Consider the following 25,519-nt stretch of genomic DNA (forward strand, 5'->3'; position numbering starts at 1 on the left):
GATTACTATATTTTGTATGTATTACATTACTAATAGGAATGCATGTTCACCTAAATTGTTTGTAAGTGTGAATGGTTCACTTTTTCTGGGTAACTTTGCACAAATATCAAGTATACATCCAATAACGTGGCACTGTATACATTGGGACAACAAAGAAACATTTATTTCACCTCTGAATGACCAAAGTGTACTGAAATTGGCATGAAATAGCAATCCATGAATCACTGGCTTCAAGGTAAAAATCAACCATAAAATTTGACATTTATCACAAAGTATCATGCCGAGCGCCAAGATAAAGAAAATTGTGTTCGCCTTTCTCAGGTTGCATCTCATCACCTGACTGTTCATTCTTTAGATGTCTTGACAAACATGATTACTCCCAGCGATGGGTCTTGACCCCATCAGATGAGAAATACTGTTAGATGAGAGTTCTACTACCCACGCGAATGTTATTTTCTCTGCTGTTTATTGTGTGATGAAAACAACATATTTGCCTCGACAGATGCTTCGGCATGAAAGTAAAAAAAAAAAAACATAAATCTTAAGCAAAGTTGTGTTAAAACAGAGAGAACAAGAAAAATGCAATGTTGACCACTGTAACATTAGAAATGAATCATTAAATAATGCAAAGCAAAGGGGAAGGGAGTATTTAAAATGTTCAAATCATTTTGCTTGAAGTTTCTGTGTGTAAAGGCATTTTGGCTGTTTGTATGTACATTTCGCTTTATAGAGGGTTTTATGTTTTCTACTTTCGAAACACCTCACGAGGTATACTTAATTGGTCGGAATGTATTCAGTACTTTAGAACTTTGTGTACCTTTATTACTTTCAGGGAGGATAGCTGAGGCAGTTGAACGATTTCCACAAAAAATGCAGTGATATGCAAGTTATCAGTTTTGAATTGCAGCAAGGCAGGTTCAGACTTCAATCATTAAGAAGCTCAGTAAACTGGGGGCCATTAACAGTGCAATACTAACATTTGTCACTTGCAACTCCTCGAAATGACAGAAATATAGCAAGAAGGTCCATATATAAAAATAACTCATTATTACCTCTTACATGGATATCATTTATTCTGCATATGACTTTTTTGTATCTTGGCTATTCCTGCCTTATCAAATGGCCCTGATTTATAATGTTGTTTTCACAGTGGAAGAACCATTTCTGGCTAGGAAAAATGGGCTAAGAGAAGAATGATTTCCAAGTTGTAGGTGCACACCTAAGTGTGTGAAATACAGATTTGGATTTTTCTCATGTGGAACTACGCGCTTGAAGATGAACACACATTTACACTCATAAATCAGTACTTGACAATATTGGGTATTCACAGGAGTGTGTAAGGGGAAAGGTAAGGGAAAACGCATCCAAATAATGCGGATACCCTCTTCGGCGTAACCTCGTCTCTTTATAAAAAGTGGAAACACATCCCCAACACTATTTACAATTGAAGTAATTTTCATAGATGGTTTGGTGTTTAGGTAGAAAATAACTCAATTGTTCACTGAAAAGAAAAAGAAAATATTTCATTTAGTTAAAAATCTAAATGTTTACAGATTTTTGTTTATTATTCTGTAGGGCCGAAGGGCCTGATGTACAGAAATACTGGTAACAGAAAGTGGTAGACTTTTTGCAACCAGTCTGTATTTTTGCAGTGCAACGTATGTATTGGTAGATTGCATCCCAAAATCTACAGTCCTAGGGGGTCACAGTGCCCTTCCTAATTAATACTTATTAGACAGGTAACTGTTTGCGACCCACGGTAATTGGTTAAAAACACAGTGATGGTGGCCTGCAAGGAACAGCATACCAACATCCCTGTGTTTGCATTCCCATGTGGCAAATGTTTTTTAAAGCGACCCATATTCTTTAAGAAGCCAGTGCTGCTTAAAAAATATATTATTTAATGAACCACGGCCTGTTCCCCCCCTCCCTGGAGTCACCCGACACATTTCATAAAGGGCAAGCTGTCCAATGTAACATCTTCTTTGCAAATCTGTTAAAACCTTTTTTGAGAAGTCAGTAACTTTTCAATGGTTTACAACCAGAATTGTTGCCATGAACTATAGATTAATACTATTTTCAATAAAAATTTTGCGAGACAGTCCCTCTTCATGGCCCTTCCTAGTTGCAGTTTGGAATGGCGTTAGTATATGGCAAAAATTTATTTTGCAGTTGCAAACGTTGTGATTTAATGTGCCCCAGGGTTTGCAAATGCAAAATGGCTTTGTACATGAGGCCTACAAAAATTATAAAGGTTGAAATATTTCAGGAATGTCGAAGGCACTAATGACCTAATAGAAGCTTTGCTTATGAGTCTTCCATAGAATGAGACATGCATACATTTCAACCTACGGTGGGAGAATGAGTATAATATTTGATTTAGTTTAACAAAACTTGGTTTACATTCTACGAATTGCAGGAGCGACCCCTCCGTGAGAGCGGAGGTGCATCGCCCCGCCACCTAAAAGGCCCCCAAAAGCCCCAGACATGGAAAACAAAATGATAATAAAATTAATTACCATTTTATTTTTATTCAGCTGAGTCAGCAGCAGTGAGCAGGGTGGGTTGTCTGGGCACTTTCCAAAGTGTGCATGTGTCTATGGCCGGCCACCTCCCGAAGGCCAGCCAAGCATACACACTTTAAAAGCTCTAGAGCAAGTGCAGGCCTCCAGTGCCCTCGTGAGCGCGGATATAGGCCACTCCACCAATCATGGTGTTTCTCTCATGCTGATTGAGAGCAGTGCCAGTATTGGTTAAGGCAGTTGGTTGGGGCCCGCGCTGAACATCGGACTGCAGCAGCAGGAGGGGGACATGCGTTGAGGAGAAGGCCGTGTTGAAGGTAAGTGTTGTTTATTTATATCCACCACCTATTTGTCCACCCCACCACTCCCCATAGATGCCAGCCACGACTGATGAATTGGTGGTGCCAGTCATGAGTGCCCCCCAAATATTTTACAGGCTTAGAGAATGCTGTCTTAGTACTAACAAAAGGGGTTTGTGTTTTCACTTCGTGTTTTTTATCTTATTTTAAATTCAAGTCTTCTAAGAAAGTATTGTTTATGCAAAATCCCATGGGTCAAACCAGCATTCAAGTAACACATTTATGGTATGAGTGAGAGGTGACAAATTAAAGTACAATTGTAAAGATCTGCACATCTTCCCAAGATTTATTGTTATTAGTACCATCCTCTGTCTGGTTTTAAGTATGGTCACAATTCAATAGCTAAGAAAGACTATGTTCATGTTGTAAAAAGAGAATACCCCAGCTTTACACAATGACCGCTTAATAATATGACTATCTTTTCTCCACAGCAAAATTCAATAATTGCATAGGGGCTGATTCACAAAGGCATTCACGAGTGTGCAAATTTGTACTCCTGTATTACGATTTCACATACTTTTAAAGGACTCTGAGAACTACCCCAAACATCTAAAATGGGAACAAAATGGGACTGTTCAGGAAATATTCATATTCAATTAGTACAACTAGAAAGGACTGTGCTAATAGGGAGTTGAACATTTCAGGGCCAATTTACAAAGTCATTTACTTCTCTGGTGCCACATCACTCATACATGCCTGTGTGAATCAGCCCCATAGAGATTAAGGGCCTGATTCACAAAGCTTCTACTGTGACTTACTCAGTTAGTACTCCAGGATTACACCTGCATTCTCGGAGTTAGGCCGAACTAAGTCAAGAGTACTTGTGGCTTTCTCATGGAATTTAGTAGCAAGTCAGTAGAAGGGCAAGAGTATGTTTCATCTATTTTTAGCAAAGCCTTTGTGAAAGAGGTGTAGTATATCTTTACTTATTTTACAAGTAGATCGTGTTTAGAATTAGATTGTTGTTTTCAAGTACTTGATTTAGGTTAATGGTCATGGAAAAGCCCCCAACTATAGCCTAATATGATAAATCCAGTGAAGAAAATATGTTCAGGATTTCCTTCACTATAAGGTTAATATGCTGATGGAAATCCTGCACAAAACTTTTCTACCAAAATAATCAATTGACCGGAGGATCATTGGTTACCTCACCAAATAGTTCAGGCCATTTGGGTGGTAACGGAATAAGGAAATCTGGGAGCACACCAAAATTCATGTTCCACCAATGGAATGCCTTCCTAATGCAAGACAACGCAAGGCAGCACTATCCGCTCCCTTGCTTTTCTTTGTATTTAATAAACTACGCAAAGCCATTCAAAAAGTGGCTTTTGTAGCTTAGTAAATGCCAAAAAGGATTGTGTGCCAGGCTGCACCATAAAAGTGATGCACCCCCATTGCAAAACCTTAGTAAATCTACCCTTCAGTCTAGTTGAGTATTGTCTGAATATAACGCTGTCTCAAATTTTATTCAGCAGAACAGACAGGCTCCTGGAACCTTCCTCTATAGGTTATTCTGTGAAGTTCTGATTAACTCCTGTTGGAGAATTCCACCCCAAAAACATGCATTTATGCCTGTATTGTGTATATGTTACTGGGAATTGGATGATTCTTGGGTTTTATCAATTTGCAAGTGCAAGATGCCTGGATTTTCATCATGAGAAATGCTGACACATTGCACCATAGAAGAGAAACACAAGAAATGTTGAAAGATGTATGAAAATTGACTAGCATGATGTTCTTTGCTCAAAAGAGTGAAGTGCTGTATATTTTGGAGTTACTACTATAAATGCAATTTAAATATCACTTCTACTACTGTGGTTGGTGACTTCCAGGTTTGCCTCACAGTCATTGCTCACTGGATGCATAATAGCTGACATCAACTCAACTCTTACAAATCAGAAGTTCTGATGCTTGGCACCTCTTTCCCACTGGATGCCATGAGACTTTGGCCTGCTGAGTTGGAGGCAGCACCCACTCCATCCATAGTGGTCTGGAATATGGGGGTGCTGATGGATTCAGCTCTATCGTTCAAACCCCAGGTTCAGGCCACGGCTGCCACCTGTTTCGGCTTTTCAAATCAGAAAGGAAGTCCCTGAAATATCTACCTCTTGACACCTGAAAGGGGATTTAACATGCACTAGTAATCTCCAGGCTGGGTTATGCCAATTTACACTCTTTGGGCGCTTCTCAGAATCTGCTGACGCTGCTTTAGTGGGTACATAATCAACAGCTCAGCTCAGCTTGAGCATCCCAAAAACACTCTCTATTAAGTAATGTCTTAAACACTTGCATTGGCTACCGGCTAAAACCACAATCACATTCAAAACCCTCATGATCACACAGACAGCATTATATGAGAAGGGCCCATACTACATTCAAGTCAAGTAAAAAAAATATCTATCTTCTAGGGCACTCCGCTCATCCAACCATAACTCACTGCGTGTTCATAAAATTCGGAAAGCCAGATCCAGGGGCAGATCTTTTTCCCTTCTTGCCCCTTGCCTCTGAAAGGCACTACCACCTTACCTTCATATCATCTCCAGCAAAAGTCTGTTCAAAGCTCAGCTAAAGACTGTTCAGTTTAGTAAGATGGAAATTTGGCCCTACTCTACGTATTTAAAGCGCCAGGACTCTATTTATAAAGCAGCAGTTGTGCTACACAAATTACTTTCCATTCATTCATTCATTCACTTCTAACATCCACGTGTTGTAAATGTGATAATTTCATAATTATCTCATTACAGTTACACTCTGTTAGAAATGGGGTCTCTGGTTGGCAGGTTTATACCCTGTCCAAAATAACCCTAGCTCGCCCCCTTCTTAGCTTGGCACGAGCAGTCAGGTTTATCTCAGAGGCAATGTGTAAAGCTTTGCACATAACACACAGTAGTACAGTGAAAACACTACAAAAGTAAACCACATCAGATTTAGAACAAGAGCAAATATTTATCCATGTAAAACAAGACCAAAACAATAGAAATCCAACATACAGTAACCGAAATAGGAATATTGCAACATAGACTTAAAATACAGTTCCCTGAAGTTGATAGCTCTATCCAGGGCTATCACAGTGTCGTGAACAAACATATCCAACAATTCAGGCCGACCGCAGCGTGGCAGGCCAGCTGCGGTGTCAGAAAGACCCTTGGAAACTCAGGACATCGTAGACCTTGCAATGAGCTCCTAAGAGGTGGCGTTGTCGGTTCCAGAAGTCAGTGCAGAAGTCATTGTGCCATTGAAGTCACACGTGTGGCAGATCGAACTTCGTGAGGTTGAGGTCAGGTGCGCTGGTGTCAGCAGGCATCAGGGTTGGCATGCAAAGTGGAGCTGTGAGGCATGCAGTGCCCTCAGGTTGTGGTGCAGGCAGTGGCTCGGGGACTGTGAGACCAGGGCTGCGGTGCAAGGTCACAGTGCAAGCAGCCATGTCATCGTTGCTAAAGTGATGTCATCAATAGACAATCTGGAGTCGATGGCACCGGCATCGGTAGGCCAAGACTGCGGTGTGGGATGGAGCAGTGCAACAAGTAACTTATGAGTGGTGCCCCCAGGGCACAGTGCAGGCAGCAGCGTCGATGTCGGAATGGAGTGGCATTGTCAGGGATACCAGGGAGTCAAGACGGTGCAGAGTGCAGTGCCCTCAGGTCACGTGCAAGCGGAGGCTCGGTGGCAGCATTGGGTGGTGTTGTTGTGAGACCAGGGTTGCGGTGCAAAGCGGGGCAGTGCCAACTGGCAGCGGCATCTTTGATGGCAATGGGTTGCTCTTTCCTCTGTGGCAGCTGAAACAAGCAGCTCCAGATGCGGGTACCCAAAGGATCGTGAAGTCTTTGGTGTGCCTGAGACTTTCAACGGCAGGAAAGCTCTACTTCAAGCCCTTGGAGAAACTTTAACAGTGGGATTAAAGAAAGTTCCGTCCAGTCCTTACGCTGCTCAAAACAAAAGCAGCAACTGCAGGCCAACCCAACAAAGCAACCAAAAGCAAAGGGGCAATACTCCTTCTGGCAGCTTTTCCATCTCATTTTCTTGCCAGGATTCTTAGTCCAAAACTCTTCTAAAGTTCTGGGGTCAGGGCTCCAATATTTTTACTACTTTTCCCTTTGAAGGTTAAGGCAGCAAGTCCCTCTTGCTCAGTAGAAACCAGTTCTGTCCTCTCTAGTCTAGTTTCACTACAGGAGGTGGAGACAGCAATATGCAGAGTAGGCACAGCCTATTCTGGAGCTAGTGAAAACTTCTCTGACCACTCTCAGGGCAGAAAGGTCTATTCAGCCTGGCTATGAGTCACCCAGAAAAGGAAGGGTGCTACTCAACCCCTGTTCTGACTGTCTAGCGTGAATGCACATCCCCTAGGTCCTGTCACTCCAAAACCAGACGATGAATACACAAACAGGCAGAGGTAGGCAGGACGGTTAAACAGGAAAATGCCCTCTTTGTAAAAGTGGCATTTTCAAACACACAATTTAAAAACCACCTTTACTAAAAGATATGTTATTAAATTCTGAGCTCAGGGAACCTAAACTCAATTTATCCACCTGTTCCCAATTGAAAGTGACACTTGTAATATGTTACAAGCTAGCTCCAATGATCACCTATGGGAAAGACAGCCTTTCAATAGTGAAAAACGAAATGCATAGTTTTACACTATCAGGACATGTAACACACACTACTACATGTCCTACCTTTCACATATGCTGCACCCTGCTCATGGGGCTACCTTGGGCCTATCATAGGATGAATTACATGTAGGTCAAGGGAAGGTTAGGGTCTGGCAAGTGGGTGCCCTTGCCAGGTTGACATAGTAGTTAAAACTGCGTGCAGGCACTGCAGTAACAGTTCTGAGTCACATTTGAAAAAGGCTACTTGTGTGGGTGGCACAGCCAGTGCTGCAGGCCCACTAGTAGCAATTGTGTTACAGGCTCTGGCACACTCAGTGCACTTTACTAGGGACTTACCAGTAAATCAAAGATGCCAAGCATGGAAAATCAATCTTAATACAATTTACAGTAGGAGAACCTGAACTTAAGCACTGAATAGCAGTGAATAAGTGAGCAGAGACACTAAACCAGCAAAAACGAAGTCAAAAACAGGAGGTCAAAAAGCAAAAAGGGGATAAACCTGTAAAAATGCCAAATCCAACTTATTCCAAAGTGTATTCCTAAACAGGAACAGATGACTATTCAAATGTTAACAGATGGCAGAAGTAATATTAAATTACCTGCAAACAATGCAGCAGCAAGAGTGTATAATGAATATCAATAGAAATATCAATGTTAATTAACAGAACAGGTGAGATCGGATGAGCACATATTAATAAAAATCATCTTGTGTAGGCTTAATCATTACCAGATTCATCCCTAAATGCTGATATTTTAAATAAAATGTTTGGAAATTAATCATCTCTAATTACTATGCATAATGGCTGTGCACAAAAAAACATTGAAACTGCTCTCATTCATTTATCAAAGACAATATTACATCGTAATCTATATCTGGCAACATTGTCTTTGTACAATTGGCTGGGGATTTACAAGGAAAATTGGTTTCTGTTTTCAAAGAAACGCATAATACTTTTTGTGAAAATCTAATAATAAATACCTCTTTTGAAATTCAGCTTTATATTAGTAAAACATTTTTTCTAGAATACAAAAATGCATACTAATGGATTACAAGTGCGTGCTTATCAGAAAGTAGAAATAGGCCTCCTTTGTGACTTCCACAAGCAGAATAACAGTTTGAGGCACAACATCCCTTGATCCTGTATTAATGTTTCTGTATATTATTGACATTTGGACGAACGCCAGACATTTTAGGGCGATAATATTAGTCATCATGGAAACATACCTAATCCGATGACATGGACATCTACTTTAAGCATCGTGGCTGCTAAACCCAAATTGAGGCCTAGTTAACAAGGGTCAGGAAAACACTTTTATTCAGGGTAGGACATTGTTTATAAAGACATTAGTATTATATCAATGTGTTCAAGTGTGATTGGGTAAAAAACTACATTTGGCACATTACTAATAATGCACAAAAACATAAATGTACACAAACTCTTAACACTCTTGTGCACAAAAACATTCCAGCCATAAACTGAAAGGAGATGTGTGGTGTTCTGTACCTTTGTATCAAGGTGTGGATGCAGGATTCTGTAAGCAGGTATCATCATCACCATGGAATATGGGGTGTCTCTAGAAGGTGGGAACTTGATGGTTGGACACTGAAGTGGGTGGTCCTGCTTCTGGCCGTGCGTGTGGTTGGGGCCTGATAAGAAGTGTCTACAAAAAATTAATTGTTGCATAACTTGCTTCCTCCGCCTCGTACTTTTGCATTTGTCGACGAGAAATTTGTGGATCTAGATACCTACAGCATGGAAATTTGTTCATGGTTGGACTGCTATTGAGCGCAAACTCCCCAGCCGCTGTACCTCCTGCAACGCTTTCTGATATTGTCACGCTTTTACCACATGGCTGATGTGGAGATTTAGGGTACGTTTGGCGACGATTAGAAAAACAGCTTGTGAGCCAGGAACACAGTCAGCTTGAGGGCCAGTGTATAAGCGTGACTTCTACACTTTGAAAGCTGGGGTGCGCATCATCAGCAATCTTCAAAAGGAAGTTCTGTTGGAGACACGCTGTGACATTTCTAGGCACGGTCACCTGTGAACCTCTCTTGGCACACAGACATTGGGAATGGCATGGTTGCTTAGCAACTTCTTAATATGCTCTCTGTTCATTGGAGGCAGTGCGCTGTCCCCTTCAGTCAATCTTGTGATGTTTGAATGGGCGGTTCTTGGCATTCTCTCTTGGCTTGCGGGCTTTAGAGGCAGCGTGATTGCTAGCTACCTCTTTACAAGTCCTGTTTTTATTGGCGGTGGTCTGCTGTTTATGGGTAATGATGCACCAATTCACAGGGGGAAAGTCTTAAGGCGTATGACTTGACGGCATCCATCAGGTATGTGACCTCAGGTGGTTGCGGTTGTTCAGTGAACTGGAGGGCTGTGCTTCGGAGTGCAGATGGCTGAACTTCATCGCGCTGTGCCAAAATATCCTTACATGACAGGCTTGAGCGGTACTGTGAACTTCACAGCTCTGCCCTTGGTGAGGTGTTTAGCGCATTGACACGGCATACAGAAGAGAACATACCTTCAATGGTGGCAACGTTTCTATTTTTCTGACTGCTAAATTTAATCTTTTGCCTTACATAATTTTGATCTCGGGCACCCATACCTTTCTAACTGTTGTAGCGGTGAAATACTTGACTCAATAATTATTAGTGTGCATTATGCAGAACCTCACACCACCACCATTCTTTTGTGCCACCTGGTGATTGACCAGTTTTGTGGTTAAAATGGAAGAAGTTGTTCAGTAACTATGCTAGAGCTTGTGGGAAGTCACTTAGGGTTGAACCCAATTTGGTGTTGCTGATGCACTGCTTGGGTACGAAGTGTCAGGAAGTGTTCGAACACCGTCTGGATCGGGCCGATTCTTATGCCACAAATTTGAATGAATTTGAAATTTGTTTAGAAAATTAAAGTTTCATTATCTTCCTAAATTGAGCACAGTACTCAATGTTATCAATTTGGGAAGTGTATGCAAAGGCAATGCCAGTCTGTGGAGCAGTATGTGACAGAGCTTTGCAGGTTAGCTTTGACATGTAATTTTAGAGGGACCTGTGAAGAATGACTGAGGGATCTGTTTATGTTGGGGTGTTTCTTGGAAAAAGCAAAAGAAAGCATATGGCAGAAAGACAGTTCTCACAATTGCGAAGATGGATAAACACCTCATGGCAAGCGTGGAGATCATTAGAAATCGCTACAATAGCACTGGGCAAACTGATAGTCCATCAGCAAAATAGGTGCAAGATACAGCTGTTAAAAATAAGTTGCTAAACCTGTAACTAAGACAACTAAAACCTTTGAGGGGAAGTGTTTCAGATCTGGGAATGCTGGCCACTTGGTCAATTCAAGGATTGTCCAGGGTGGAAGGTTTTGTGCAATGTTTGTGGGAGGTAGTGCCATTTTGCAAAATGTTGCAGATCTGCCAACTAAACAAAGAAAGTATGTGAGGTTGGGTGTGATGATGATGCTGATGATGATGAAAATGTTGATAGATTTATTGGTCAGGCTATAATACTACAGATGAAGGTTAGTGTGCCTGATGGCCCTTTTGAGACTGTTCTTGTTAATGGCAAACCTGACAAAATCTTTTTTGACTCCACGGCAACTGCAAAGATAACACTTATTGCAAAGATGCTCTATGAACGGCATCTCACAAATAAGGTTAAGTTATTCAAACTGGATGGGGGACTGATGGGCTATGGAGGTGAACTCATGAAGTCACTAGCATACATTTGGGGAACTATAGAGTTTAAAGGAAGTATGATACATGGTAAAATCTATGTTTCGACCAAAGGGAATTTCCTCATTAGTTGGTTGCACCAACATGACTTAAATGTATATCTTGACCCTGATAAGGATCCCCGCTGACGGTCAGAGATGCTCCTATTGTAGGGAAAATTATGACTAGGCCGGATGCTTGGGTGGAAATGTTTTGAGAGGTCTTCAGGAAAGGTTTGGGTTGCCTCAAGGAAGATATGCGCTTAATCAAGTTGAGAACTGGTACACCAGTCATAAGCTGCCAAGATGCCTGGGGTCCCAATGCAGGTTAGGGAAAGCATAAAAGTGGAAATGGATATGTTGGTGGAGAATGTGATCATCCAGGCTGTTGAAGCATCAGAGTGGGATGCACCAGTGGTGATGGCACGCAAAGCCAGTGGCAAGGAAAGGCTTTGCGTGAACCTGAGAGAACTAAACAAGTTGGTTGTTGTGGACCATTACCTGCTTCCAAATATTAATGACATGTTATGGTCCCTCAACTGTGCCAAAAAAAATTCTTCTCCATCGATCTCATGTCCACTTATCAGCAGATTGAGTCTATCCTTCTTCCCAGGAACTCACGACTTTCGTCACTCTCTTTGCCACCTTCACATTTCCAAGGATGCCATTTGGGTTGGTTTCCACAGCATCAGTTTTCCAAATAGCCATGGGCGTAATTCTGAAAGGTGTCAAAGGGGTACAGGTTTACTAGGATGATACACTTGTATATGGGACTGATCAGGGAAACCATGATGAGAGTTTGTGTAATGTCCTCAGGAGATTACAGAAGAGTGGACTCACATTAAAAGCTGTGAAGTGTAAATTTATTGTGTCTGAAATAGAGTATTTGGGCCACCCAATCAAGGAAAATGGCATTTAGCTATAAGGTGCGTTGGTGTGTGCCATCAAACCTCTACCACCTCCTCAGGACAAAGATGAGTTAGAGTGAAATTTTTGGGGATGTATGAGTTTTATAACAAGTTTGTGCCCAGATTTGTAGAACGAACCATGTGCCTGAGGGCTTTATTTGGCAGGTAATGTGTGTAGGGTAGAAATTGCGAGGAAGAGTTTAAGGACATTAAGGAAAGCTTGGAAGGTGCATCTGAGTTAGGCAGTTTTGACATCAGGGATGAGAATCTGGTTATGACTGATAGAATTCCAAAAGTTTTGGGGGCAGTTTTAATTCAGAGGTCTGGCAGTCTTGGCGCAACCATTCTTTTCATTTCAAGAGGTTTAAGGGGTGCTAAGATCAATTACTCAGTTGTGGAAAAAAAGTCTTTGGGCATTTATTGGGCCTTGAGGCTTCTCAGGAAATAACTTGGGGGACATAAGTTTGTGGTCAAAACTAATCACAATCCTTTAAAAGAGGTATTCTCAAAGAAAGGGATTGACTTGGTCTCTCATCGCATCCCTAAATGGGTGGTAGTCTTCATGAGTTTAAAGTGTCTTATGTCCCTGGAGTGTGCAACATTCAAGCTAACTGTTTCTCGGGGCTGTTCAAATAGTTTTGCAGGATAAGATTTCAATGAAGATGTGAACTTTTGTCTGATGACAGAAAGGGTCATCCAGGAGTCAGAATGAAAGAAGGAATTCCAGAATGAGTAGCTGTTTTAGAAGATGGTGTAGATGATTTTGGGTGGTTGGTGTTCCAAACGTAGGTGTGATCAAGGAATTCTGGAGTATTGGCAGGTGAAAGGCGAACTGGATGTTGTCAATGAGTTCCTGTTAAGAGGAAACAAATTGGTTCCACCGCGTAATATCAGGGAAAAGTTGGTGGAGTATGCTCAGGCTAGCCATATGGGCATTTCAAAGACAAAGGGGAGAGTTTGAGAGAATTATTGGTAGCCTGTAATGAATTTGTTGATTGAGAGGGACTTGTGCAACTGTTTTGAGCGTGTAAAAAATGATAAAGTACTTAAATGTAGAACTCAGCCCATGGTTATAACATAAGAGGTTGCTGGGTCTTGGTGTGATGTGGCACTAGACATTTTAGGTCGTGTCAGGGTAAAATCATGTGAAAGGTATGTCATGGTGTGTATTGACAAGCATTCTCAGGGGCCACAAATCAAGATTGTAAACTCTGTAGATTCCAGAAAGGTTATAACGTTTCTGGAGGAACTTTTTGGGAGGGAGAGTTTTCCTTCCTCTGTCTTCACTGATAACAGCATCCAGTTAACCTCTGAAGTTGTTGAGACCTTTTTGAGGAATATAGAGGGATCAAGCACAAAAGGCAGCATTTTACCACCCAAAGTCCAATGGGGTTGTGGAGTGCTTCATTAAAGTGCTTAAGGAAAACCTTCAGCAGTCCTTTGAATGGGAAAATGAGATAAGAAGGAAAGTGTGAGAATATCGTTTGACACCCCACTCCACTACAGGGGTGTCTTCTTTTCAGATGTTTAAAGGGAGGTTTCCATGTTGTGAGATTTTTCCTGGGTGGGTAACTGATAGAGGAAAAAATGTGGATGATCAGGTTGGTAATGTTGAAGGATGGAGAGAGAAAGAGAGAGAGAGAGAGTCTGAAGAAGGAGCAGAGGAAAAAACTCAATGACATGAGAAAAGCTGTGAAGGAGACTGCGGTACAAGTGGGGGAATGGGTTAAAATCAAATCTTCATGCTTAGAAGGGATGCAACTTAAATTCAGTCAACCATTCAAACTAGTGAAATTGTTTAAAAATTCGATAAAACCAAGTGATCACAGGATATGGAACCTTAATAATGTAGCCACATTTTACCCTGTGGAAAAGGATTCGCGTGGCTCACTTTTGGGTGGCTCACTTTTGGATACTGAAAGTGAGACGCTGGATGGGTTTTTGCAAGTGCCTGGGAGATCTCAAAGGGATCAGGCATCTGTGATAAATTATAATGGGAGACCTCAACAAGCTCGAAGAGAGCCTATATGACTACGTCTTCGAGAGAGCCTATATGACTATGTGATTATGTTCGAGTATCTACCTGTGATTAGTTGTGTAGTCTTTTGTTTTTTAACTTCAGGGGATACATCACATCTTATTTGCTACTTCTCTGCACTTTGTCTGTCATTTGTATATAGGTTACTGTTTTAGTATACTGAGGGATAGTTTGGGTGTGGGAGGTGATGTGGTGTTCTGTACCTTGGTATCCAGGCTATGATGCGGGATTCTGTAAACTGGTACCAACATCACCATGGAATCTGTGGTGGCTCTGGAAGGTGGGAACTTGACAGTTGGACGCTGATGTGGGTGGTCCTGCTGCTGGCAATGTGTGAGTTTGATGCCTAATGAGAAGAGCCTACAATAAATCATTCGTTAGATAACTATCTGCCTCTGCCTTGTACTTTTACAAGATGAAATGTGTCAGGAGATATTAGAAATGTGCTGTTACCACTAATAATGCTTTTCACCATGGACATCAGGATATACAAATACACCAAGGTTAATGTACATGCAACGGGTTTGTGTTATTCAAAGGCAAAGACCACACAAAAAAACAGAAAGATGTAGCTATATGAAGGCAAACTGGCATAGGTGTCTGAGTATGTGTGCTGAAGAGGTATCTGGCTTAGCATAGCCAGTATTTTATGTAATATAAAATATTTGTGTATAGACAGAAAAAATGGTCACTTATAGATTATATAGATTACTGAGAGAGATATTCATCTGCCTAAACTACATATGCTGCTCATCAGTTTAAAAAGATCATTTCAAATAAGAGATAGTAAGAAATTCGATTTCCAGATTTTTGTGTTCCTTAACTGTTACATTTATACGTGAATATGAATTTTAATTACATCCATATACTTGATTTTCTGTAAAATGTCATTCTCAAATTTGACATTTTCTCATGCAAACTATTGAGGTTGCCTGCTTCAAGAAACAGTGGAAAAATGTGTTCACAAGCAACTGCGGAAAGCATTGGAATAAGGAGCAAATAACAGAGAAAACCTGACATTTGCTTTAAGAACTGTGTTGGTATGACAAGAAAAGAAAGAGCAGAACATCACAATGTTTTAGTTTTTTAATACATATCTGAAACTGTGAAATTGTGGTTGTTGATCTACTGAAAGATAAACATAAGAAATAAAATGTATTCATATTTAATGGCATTATAATTAGCACATATAATATAGAATATTGATTTTAAGGGATTGCTTTTCATGTACCATTTGATATGTAGGAGAAGAAAAATAGTATTTTTCCCTGTGAACTAAGGGCCTAATGTTCTAAGGGTTTTAGCATTCGCAGTCCCTAAGCCCATTTAACAATTCAGCAAATGCATTCTGAATAGTTAAAGGATTTAGTAAACCAACTAAAGGCATTCATTCTAAATACTGATTTCTCAGGTTATGCATTAATATTTTGTGGACAAAATACAGTTGCAAAACATTAATATTTTACCACCGCCTCAGAGGAGGGGGTAACCCATTCGCAAACCAGAGGGCGGCCCTAATGGACCCCTCTTCTTTCTGAATGTTACAAAAACCTTTTTTAGGAGAGGTGTTTGCTTTAAAAGTCATTCTTAAAAAATAAAGCTTTGGAGCACAAAATCAGACTTTTGGGGAATTGAGCCACTTCAGATAGCATTCTGTCACTCTATCACGAGCCAAAAAATATTTGTCTCAGACTTTCAAAGGAGGCATGATTCTTAGTAACCACTTCATAGCTAGCAATTCAGCAAAGGCTCCTCCTCTGTAATTGTAGAAAACCTGTAGCGATGTGGAGGACATCTACCTTTTCTGCAGGGCCACATCAGAATTATTTGCATTATTTTGGACCCTATTATTGAGAGCAATCGGGCTCTGGGTCCTGTGACACTGCTATTCAGTGATTACTTGCATGTGCTCCAGTTGTAAAATGGTATTGGTAAAATTGATTTCACCCTATTGGTTTATTTAACTTTTCAGTAAGTCCATGGTACATAGTGCAGAAACTGCCCCAGTGTCACAAACGTTAATCGTCATATAAGGTCCACAGTCAGGAATTAACATACAACTCATGGGTATCGAGAAGTCACTTGCACCATGACAGGTGCAGACACTTAGTCTGGCAATCTTCACCAATTGTGCATACTGAGATGCACCATTGGGCAGACATACTCAGTCCTGGAAACTTTGTAAAAAAGTTATAGGAGATTACAAAGGCTCTTAGCAGCTGGGATTGAGATGTCTTAGTTCTTCTGCATCATAAGGACTGAAAACCCTCACACAAAATTAACACTTCCATGGCAAAAGAGGCAATATGAGTTAAAAGGGGATCATAGCTATTATTTGATGCTTGCAACAGCAGTTGTTGAACTTCTACCATTTTGATTTAGTTTGCACCAGATAAAATACTCTTGAAGAGGAAGGTCCTGCTGGAAGATAGAAGTGTCCTGACTATGAACTTCTAATCTCGCAGAGGGCTAGAACCGTTCGAAAGGGATAGATGGCTAATCTCCTGTTTGGCTGCATCAGAGACACAATAACCAGAAGGACCTCTGACTCCAACAGGTGGCTCTGCAGCCCAGACCCTGCTAGCCACAGACCACTGGATCCTGTAGAACCGCTGGAAGGAAATATTCCTGATTGACTACCATTTGAGAATAAATCCGGAGATGAAAACTTTAACTGGGACGGCCCATTTATCCAACTACTACTCAATCGCATTCAGCCTAAAATTGTGCCTAGGTACTAATCCTGGGTTTTTCAAAGGCCCATTACTTTTTCTATGTGCTTTTGGCCTGAAAACTATAAAATGTGTATTTCTGGTTCCCTTTATCTAGTTTTAATTATTTAAGCTCATTACATTTTCTTTATTTTTCTAAATTGATTTGGGTGTGTTTTTATAGTATTGTGTTATTTACTTTAAAAGTGTTTAGACTGCTTCAACTTAACAGACATTTCTCTAGGGAATTGCCTGTTGTTTGTGCTATAGCAGGCAAGTGTTGAATGAATGTATATTTTATGACCCTTGTCTTAAGATCTAGCCAGGGTGTTTTAATTCAATTGGTAAGGGCCTACCTTTCCAAATGAAGAAACCACTATCTGACAAAAACCTATAGTCAGTCTGAGAGAGGGAGGGGGTAGTTGATAAAGACCTATGTGTGCTAAGAATAGCAATGATATGTTAAGGATTTGTGGCGCCTCAAGCAAAACATATTTTGTAGCCCCCTGTTTTTACGTCACAGGGTGCATGCAAGGGGGCCCGCCATTGGACCGCCAAAGAACCACCCACCAGACAGGAGAAAACTCCTAATCTGGCGGGCAGTTCAAACACAGGTGTTGCAGTGCAGGAGCGGGGCGGTCCTGCTCCCACACAGCCAAACTCATAATGAGGCCCTTTGTCTAGACTTTTAAAACTATTCCTACTTTGTTTGTGTGCTGTACAGTGTATATATTGCCAGATTTACCAACATTTGTGCTGTGTTTGCCCCAAAAAAGTGATGTAAACCAGCCCAAAATGTTAGTTTTTTGTTATTTACTTTCCAGCACAAAACTTGTTTTGTTCTGTTAAGTTGCCTAAAAGTAACGCAAATCAGCACAAAGTGTTGCTTTGTGTTACTTAGCTTCGGTGGGGGTTACATAGTTGTTACATGCAACTTCCCACATGCACTTTCTCTATTGTGCTTTCACACAACGCCTAACTCTCAGTAATACATTTAAAGACTGCCCTGCACTCTACTGGGAACAGTGACTCCAAGAGAGGTTAAGCACCTCTGCCATTTTACGGAAGCTGACGTTTTTAAATGTCTGGCATTTGTGCAAAACTTTAAATGCAACGGAATATTAATGCAACATATTTTTGTAGAGAATTCTACTGCTAAAAGTGGATTTTGTTTGGCTGGGTGAAGGTTCATCCAAGTAGAGTTTCACACAGTTTGTCATGATTTAAATAAAACAACAGCCCTGCGACTTTTCACGCGGCTAATTATTCACGCTGTGCATAGTATCTGTGGTGGCTGTTGTTAGTAGATAGGGTTTTGCATCCAAAAAAAGGATGGTTGCATGGGAACACCCATCCAGCACAAAACAAGTTTAGGGCTAGACAGTAAATTAAAAAAACATGTTTTGTGCTGGTTGTGTCATTTTTGTAATGCAAACCCAGCACAAAATGTTTGTAAATGTGGGCCCCAGTATATATATATAAGAAAAAAGGAATTAAACTGTGAGCACAATGGAGGCCATGTCAGGCCATGTGCTGGTGGGGTCAGATACATAACTAAAATTAACAAAATATTCTGTAACTTTTTCAATAGATCCCTCCCACTTCGACCTCTGATGGCAAGTGTCAATTTAATTTACTTTGTGTTGGAAACACGTAGGGGCATAATATCACGAAACGGCTTTAAAATTATCGCCGCTTGAGAATTCCCATAGAAGCCCATGTTCTGGTGTGAACATGGGCTTCTATTGGAATTCTCTGCCGCATATTATCAAGCCCATTATCGCCGTTTTAGCGGCAGTTTTCTGCCGCTAAAGCGGCAATAATTTTAACGCCGTGCTTGATAATATGCCCCGTAGTTGTTAGTCTAAGTTACAAAAAGGCAGAGTAATACAAATTCACTAGAACCCGAATTAATGAAAAATGGTATTGCCATTTGTATCAAAATGTGACAAAGTTCTTACCTTGCCCACGTACTGCGTGTCTGTACCGGTGTACTCCTCCAACAAAAAGAACTGGTTCCACATCCAACCACGTTTGCTGCGCTGCAGCACCTTCCCGCCTTCCTCAGAGAGCACCTTCAGGCTGTCAACGTGCTTGCTAGTCTTTTTTTGAAAATATATGGTACGGCCCATATGAATCATAAAGGCGCAGATGATTAATGGCAAAGACAAGCAAGTCCTCATTATTTGCAAGAGCTACACGGGGATGTTAGCTTGCTATTGCGTCTTTATTGGAGTCACAAATATTCAAATGTTGTAGTCCACTTCGGAGTGACCTGTGAAAGGGATGTGAGAAAAGCACGTTTCAGCATGGACTTATTCACAATGAATGAACAGAAACAATACTGCCCTTAAAGGGACATGCATTTGACTTACAGCAGTGGCTTGCTTTCAAATACATTTTAAAAGAATTGAGCCAATAAGACTAGCACTCTACCCATAAATGTATAAAAATTTCTTTGATCTGCAAAACAATATCACTTAGACCGTTACAAATTATTTCATTCACCTTTCAAGAGCTTAACTAGGTGACATGTTATGGAAAGTTGGGATTTGCAACTGTGATTTAACTTCATCTCCAGTATCTGAGAATTAGTTTCTACTTTGATCACGTTATTTGTAAAGGAATGTTTTGAACAGGTTTCGTCCCGAAAAGAAGTGAAAGAGGGTATTTCAGGTGGCTGATTAAAACAAGCATTGACAAATTATATTGGTCTCTTTATAAGTGCAAATATTTCTTCTACCATTAGAGTGCCCGATTTTGTGTGTGTGTTTATGTGGACGGTTAAATGGTAGGGTCTGAGTCACTGATTGGATAAAGGAATAGATAGCTGAAAGCATGGATAGCTGAATAGGGGAAAGCTTCATGCATGGCTGGATGAAGGCATGGGTGAGTGAGGGCATAGATGGGTGGCTGAATGAATGGCAGGTGAATGAGTGAGTGCATGCATGGACAAATGGGTTGCAGCTTAGACTGACAAAATGAGCAGGTGAAGTGGGAAGCATTAGAAGAAAATTAAGAATGGGTTCCCTGCATGATTGCGAGCAAAACTAGTACCCAAGAAAAGAACACTGAAAATAATTCCACTACAGAACAGAGTCATTGTCTAGAAACAAAGCTACAGATTTTCAAAAGTTTTGTGCAAGTTCTCACATGTCATAGAGCCACACTGTGGCCCTCATTATGTGTAATACAATGAGGTATTTACCATCACTGCTAAATATAATTACCCAAGGACGAAGTATTTAGCATGTGTGGTAAATACCGCCTATTATGAGCTTTTAACATGTAAATGAGGCATAACAAGGGGAATTAGTTTTTAACATATCAAATACCATATGGCTAACATTTGTGATAGGCCTTATCAGCTCAATAATTTCTGCAGGTTTAACCTGCTAGAATTTACTGGGGTAAACACAAGGGATCAGTATTTAGCCCTTACCTTGTAATTAGGGCCTGTGTGATGCTAAAGCATACATAAGATTACATCAATCTTTTGTGAAACTTAATACACAATCCTGATAATGTAGGAAAAGTGGATGTAGTAACGTGAAACAGCCCAAAGACCCCTCGGATTCCAAATACATTAAGATTAACTAAAGTCACACAAAGATGCACATCCTGGCCCTGTGTGGATTACTAGCCCCCAAATTAAAAAAAGCTGGAATTATAGAAAAAAAATTGCATGATATGTCTACACTTAATGGTTGTAATTTTGGAAAAAATACATACATTGTGTAAATGACTCATTAGACAGTCTTCTGCCTAAATAAATGAATATAAGAGGCCTCAAGAACAAATCTTGCAAAAGATACTACTTGTTTGCATTTGTGCCACAGCTTAGCACTAAATCTGGTGTTTGGATCTCGGCTGGCGGGGGAAAGACCGCTGCGTCCGACAGGATCAAGGATCACATCAGTGCGGCAGTCGGCGTGCTATTCCCTACAATGGGGCGGTGCCTGCTTAGGCACTGCCGTAGGGATTAGGAAGTCCTTTTTCTCTGGCCCTAGCAGGGCCCTCATCCCCTTGGTCCTCCACTATGGGCCCTGGGGGGAACCTATGCTACCCCCTAAGCATCCCTGCACCACGTGGCAGGCACAGCACGGTGCCTGCCACATAGTGCAGGGATGTTTAAAATGTGTATCTTTTGTACTGTGGTGGGTGCTGCAGCCGGCAGCAGACACCGCCATGCAAAATATACACATTGTGACCGCCGTGAAGGCAGTCACATCGTAATGCAGGCAGCGAGCAGCAGGACCACCAACTTCTAGCTGGGAGATCCTGCTTCTGCTATGGTGCTGTTCGGACGAAAGTCCAACCGGCATCAGAATCAGGCCCTAAATCCAAATATTCTTAAAAACAATATTACTTAACCTACAAAAATTATATTCTTGACAACGATATTCTTGCATCACAATATTTTTGTATCACAATATTTTATTTCTGATAGTTCGGTCTCCCGATACTTACAACTCAATATTTTCCAAACACCATTGCAGTCTAGGCTGGCTGGCACTTTATTTGTGCAGCACATTACAAAAAAGAAATGTGCTTTCCTCAGTGGAAGATAAGGCTCCCACCAACACTGGGGAGAGCACAGAATTGAAAGACTGACCAGTAGGTTCAATTTGCCAGTCTGTCTTTCAATGCTGGGAAAGAGAATGCCATCTGGGAGTAGGAAGGGACTCAACTCACATGCGGATACAGTGTGTTTTTGCACCCAACTGCTGTAGCATACCTGACTGCTGTAGCATACCTGATAAAGTCTATGTACACATGTCAAAAGACACCCGATCGGGCACGCTGACTGTGATGCACTACCTAAACAGATTGACACTATACCTATGTGAGTATTTAGGTTTATGGTTGCAGGAGTAAAGTTGTTCCCTCACATGTAGGAGGCCTCACTCAGTACAAATGAGGGAATGCCCACTTGAAATCATGTGGATGTCAAAATGTGCACCTCTGCATTGCTATCAAAGAAGTGGCCACATATGCATCTGTGTCACTTTCTATAAAATGTAAGTGTCAAGGGTGCGCAGCAAGTGTAAAGACCAATTATTCCCCCTGGGCACTTTGTAATATGGATATAGCCCAGGAGTTCAAGTGTCCATCACCCACAAAACAGGTACACAATACAGGTACATCATGGCCATCATTAGTGAACGTATCCTTCGCTTACCCAATGATTGGCCCTATTAGAGGTTGGTTGCAAGAACAATGCAAATTTCAATGGCGAGAGAGCAGTGCAGGATCCAATTAGAGAAGCGCTTTGAAGGTCTGGAGGAAATGAGGCTTAAGAAGGTGAGAGAAGCAAACAGCCTAGAAGGGGTGAAGCAGGACAGAGTCTGGGAGGATAGCACAGATACTGGGGGAACATTTTCACCATCTGAAGGTGCAGCACATTGTGGGAGTATCAGATTCTCCTAGTGGGGAGCAGTGCCGCATCCAAACCCCGAAACCGGTCCTAGGATGCTTGTTATCAGTCCAGGGAGGAGCTTGGCAGTTCGGGCTGGACTGTTCCCATCGGGCACAGGGTCAAGATTGATTTGCATATGGCTGGGTCCAAACTGGAACGGCATGGTGAGCAAAAGAACGATGGATTTAGGCCCAGATCTCTGTACTGGGGTGAATGTATGACATTGTTCTGCATTCTGTCCATCAACTGTTGTTTTTGCATCCAAAGAAGGCGCGGCAGATTTCACACATTTCACAGGTGCTTGTGAAGTAGGTCAACCAGGGATTTTCTTTGCAGTCTGAGACTTGTAGTCCTGATTTTCTAAAGGCCTAAACATCCTGGAAATCCCAGAATGGAAAGTAAAAACCAGGCCTTGATGAGTTTTATGCACCTGGAACTAGTAAACTTGAGAGCTCTAGAGCAGTGCTGGGCCCAAGTGGGTGCAGTGCAAGATCTCCCACTTCCCTGCCCACCTCTTCCTCTGACTCGGTCTTTCACTGCCCAGTGTCGTCTTCAGGATTTTTGTGCCCCAGGCAGGACGTATTTTAAGTACTGTGCATTTAGCATATAACTAAGCATCTTTTGGCATTGTGCAGGCTTGATTTAGCAGAAAAACCCACGCAATGTTGTTCTGGAAAGGGCCCCCCAGAATATGATTTGCGCAGGGTCCCACAAATCCTTAAGTTGTCACTGGACAGATTGAAATAAACTAAAAAATAAGTGCCACATGTGGTACCGTGCAGTGTCGCACACTTTGTGCAGGTCAAATACTCACTTTTAGTCGCTAATTGCTATATTCAGGATTTACACTGGCACTTATGATGTGAAACATTTTCCAACATACTATTACTGGGTGTTTAAATGACAAAATAGAGAAAACTTCTGCCATAGAATGGGCCAGACAAAATAGGGAAAATACTATCATAGAATGTGCTGCATTACTCCCTGTAATTTCCCTTTTCTTGTGGCATAATTTAGTTAAACCCACTGCCTAATTTGATCCTCCACTGCCGCCTTATTCCAATGGTCCTAATTATGTGCTGTAACAATAACATGATATGTATTGTATTATATTGTACTTGCATTCATATAGCGCTTACTACCCCTGTCGATTTTTCAGGAAAGATTTTAATACTGTAAATTGTTGACCTTCACTACATTAATAGCACCTGACAAATGAAGGGATTGCATATTTCCGCATTGTGATTTTTCTTCTGTACTCAGTTTTTCAAATTAAATAGGGAACATTTTTTAACAGCCATATTTTGCCAGGGTCCACTATGGGATGACAAATTCCTCTCTTCTTTCCAGCTAGTGAAGCATTTCAAAATTATACTAATCTGACTAGTCACTCAAACTCTATCTTTGAAGTCCGGTTGTACAGATCTTCAAGGTAAAACTTATGAAACTGGTAATGCATAATATTTAATTTTCTCTTCAGACATGACAGCTAAAAATATTATTTTGCAGTACTGACAGATAAGGTTATTCCGCATAGATTGGGAAATATGTGCTACTTTCTTTCGCTCTCTCTCTCTCTCCGCCCCCTCCCCCCTTCACTATGCCTGCTGCCATAAACCGCGGGCAGCTGGGAAGTTTGACAGAGGAAGCAGCCCTGGGCCTTAAAAGTGGCTGCCCATGGATCAAGCCCCCCAGGGAAATTCCCACTAGAAAATATCCACTCCGGCCCATGCAATCAAGACCTCACAGGTCTTTCATTTCAAAATGTGAAGAGTCAAGTACCAAATGGCACTACCTGCTCAATTGTGTTCCAACAAATTGGATGAAAACACATACCAAGCAATGGTAAAGTTGTTAATATAAGTTCTATAGTAGCTTATGCAGATATAAAATAAGTAAATGTAGATGTTGTACACAAGATCTCATTACATTGGTGAATCTTGCGTTTAATGTATTTTACTGCATTCCACAAGCGTTCATGGGTGTAAAATGTTGCTTATTTTTCAGTAGCAGAAAACTGGTCGCAGCAGAAGATGACCTGTGGGAACTGTAAAGCTGCAGCCGAGTGATAGCTCTTCCTGAACCGTCGTCCTGCTAGAATCTCGCATCGATTTTTTTTAAATACAAGTGATGTCCTCACATTCAATTTTTACACAAGATATCAGAAGTACATTTTGAGAAATCTCACATTCTGTCCCTAAAATTTCCCAAAATGAAAAGAATAATGCACAATTTTGCCCAAACCTATGTAAAATGCATACGGAGAGTGCAATTCAAGGTAGGCTTGTTCTGATCCGTGGCATTAGAGAATTGGTTTGCACTCAGAATTAAGAGACATGCAACTAAAGATTCTTCAATAAGTCAGCCTAGGCCACTAATTTTACAGACCAGGGCATTGTGGTCAAAGAACTAAGGGGCCAAATACGATGTCGGTCGGAAAGGCTCTGAACGGCATTCAGTTTGTACAAATCCGATTCTGAACCTGCATTTCCGACTGACTCGAAAGCACATCAAACCAACTGATTACAATAGTCAGAAACCGACTTGGTTCCGATTGGCATTTGGAGAAACCGAGTCGGTCGGAGCCGAATCATACAGGTCTATGGACCTCGTTTCCGAGCGACGCATTACAGTGTCGGATTTGGACAGCCTTCCGAATCAGTTTGTCCAACACGGATTGGCTGTAGGTATGTGACTTTGGGGTCCATAGTAGGCCCCCCTTCACCCGGACACCTCTGGTTGGGACCCAGGTTGGTACCCATGGTCATCGTAATCAGTCAGTCGGAATCCCCGAATCCGATTAGGTTGCAAACCATTCCGACACCGAGTCAGTCGGAATGCTTTCCGACCGACATCATAATGAGGCCCTAATTGTTCTGAAGCGTGTGTTTTAATACAAAATAGAAGGCCAGAATGGAAAACTCAAATCGTAGTATAACTTAGCAATGTGTCAGTAAAAACATATGGATCAGTTTTATAAAAACAATATTTATTTTTGGGATTTGCAATCATTTATGTTCAGTTTAATTAATCCCTCATATTTTTTACGATATCTCTTTAAAAGCTGACTTCAAACATTGACAAGTTGTGTTTTTACAATTTCGCCAATATGAAACCTGATTCACAAAGTCAGACATTTACTCCCATAGTTTTCCTTCCGCGCTTATGGCAAATTGCTGGTTATTTTTTCTTAGCATTCACACACAGAATTTACCACAACTACTACTGGA

The 25,519-nt window shown here is 41.2% G+C and overlaps 1 protein-coding gene across 1 annotated transcript in view; it reads right to left on the reverse strand.

Moving 5' to 3' along the window:
• The window catches only part of LOC146822848 (cadherin-9-like), an 860,888-nt gene that overhangs the window by 578,490 nt on the left and 256,879 nt on the right, over positions 1-25,519 (reverse strand). The window contains exon 2 of the mRNA XM_085607025.1: positions 18,832-19,145. Within this exon, the coding sequence (XP_085463151.1) occupies positions 18,832-19,053 (222 nt within the window). The 5' untranslated portion in view covers positions 19,054-19,145. The remainder of the gene's footprint in view (positions 1-18,831; positions 19,146-25,519) is intronic.

This window comes from Triturus cristatus, chromosome 5_2 (assembly GCF_964204655.1).
Source record: "Triturus cristatus chromosome 5_2, aTriCri1.1, whole genome shotgun sequence".
In the NCBI taxonomy this organism is placed as follows: Eukaryota; Metazoa; Chordata; class Amphibia; order Caudata; family Salamandridae; genus Triturus; species Triturus cristatus.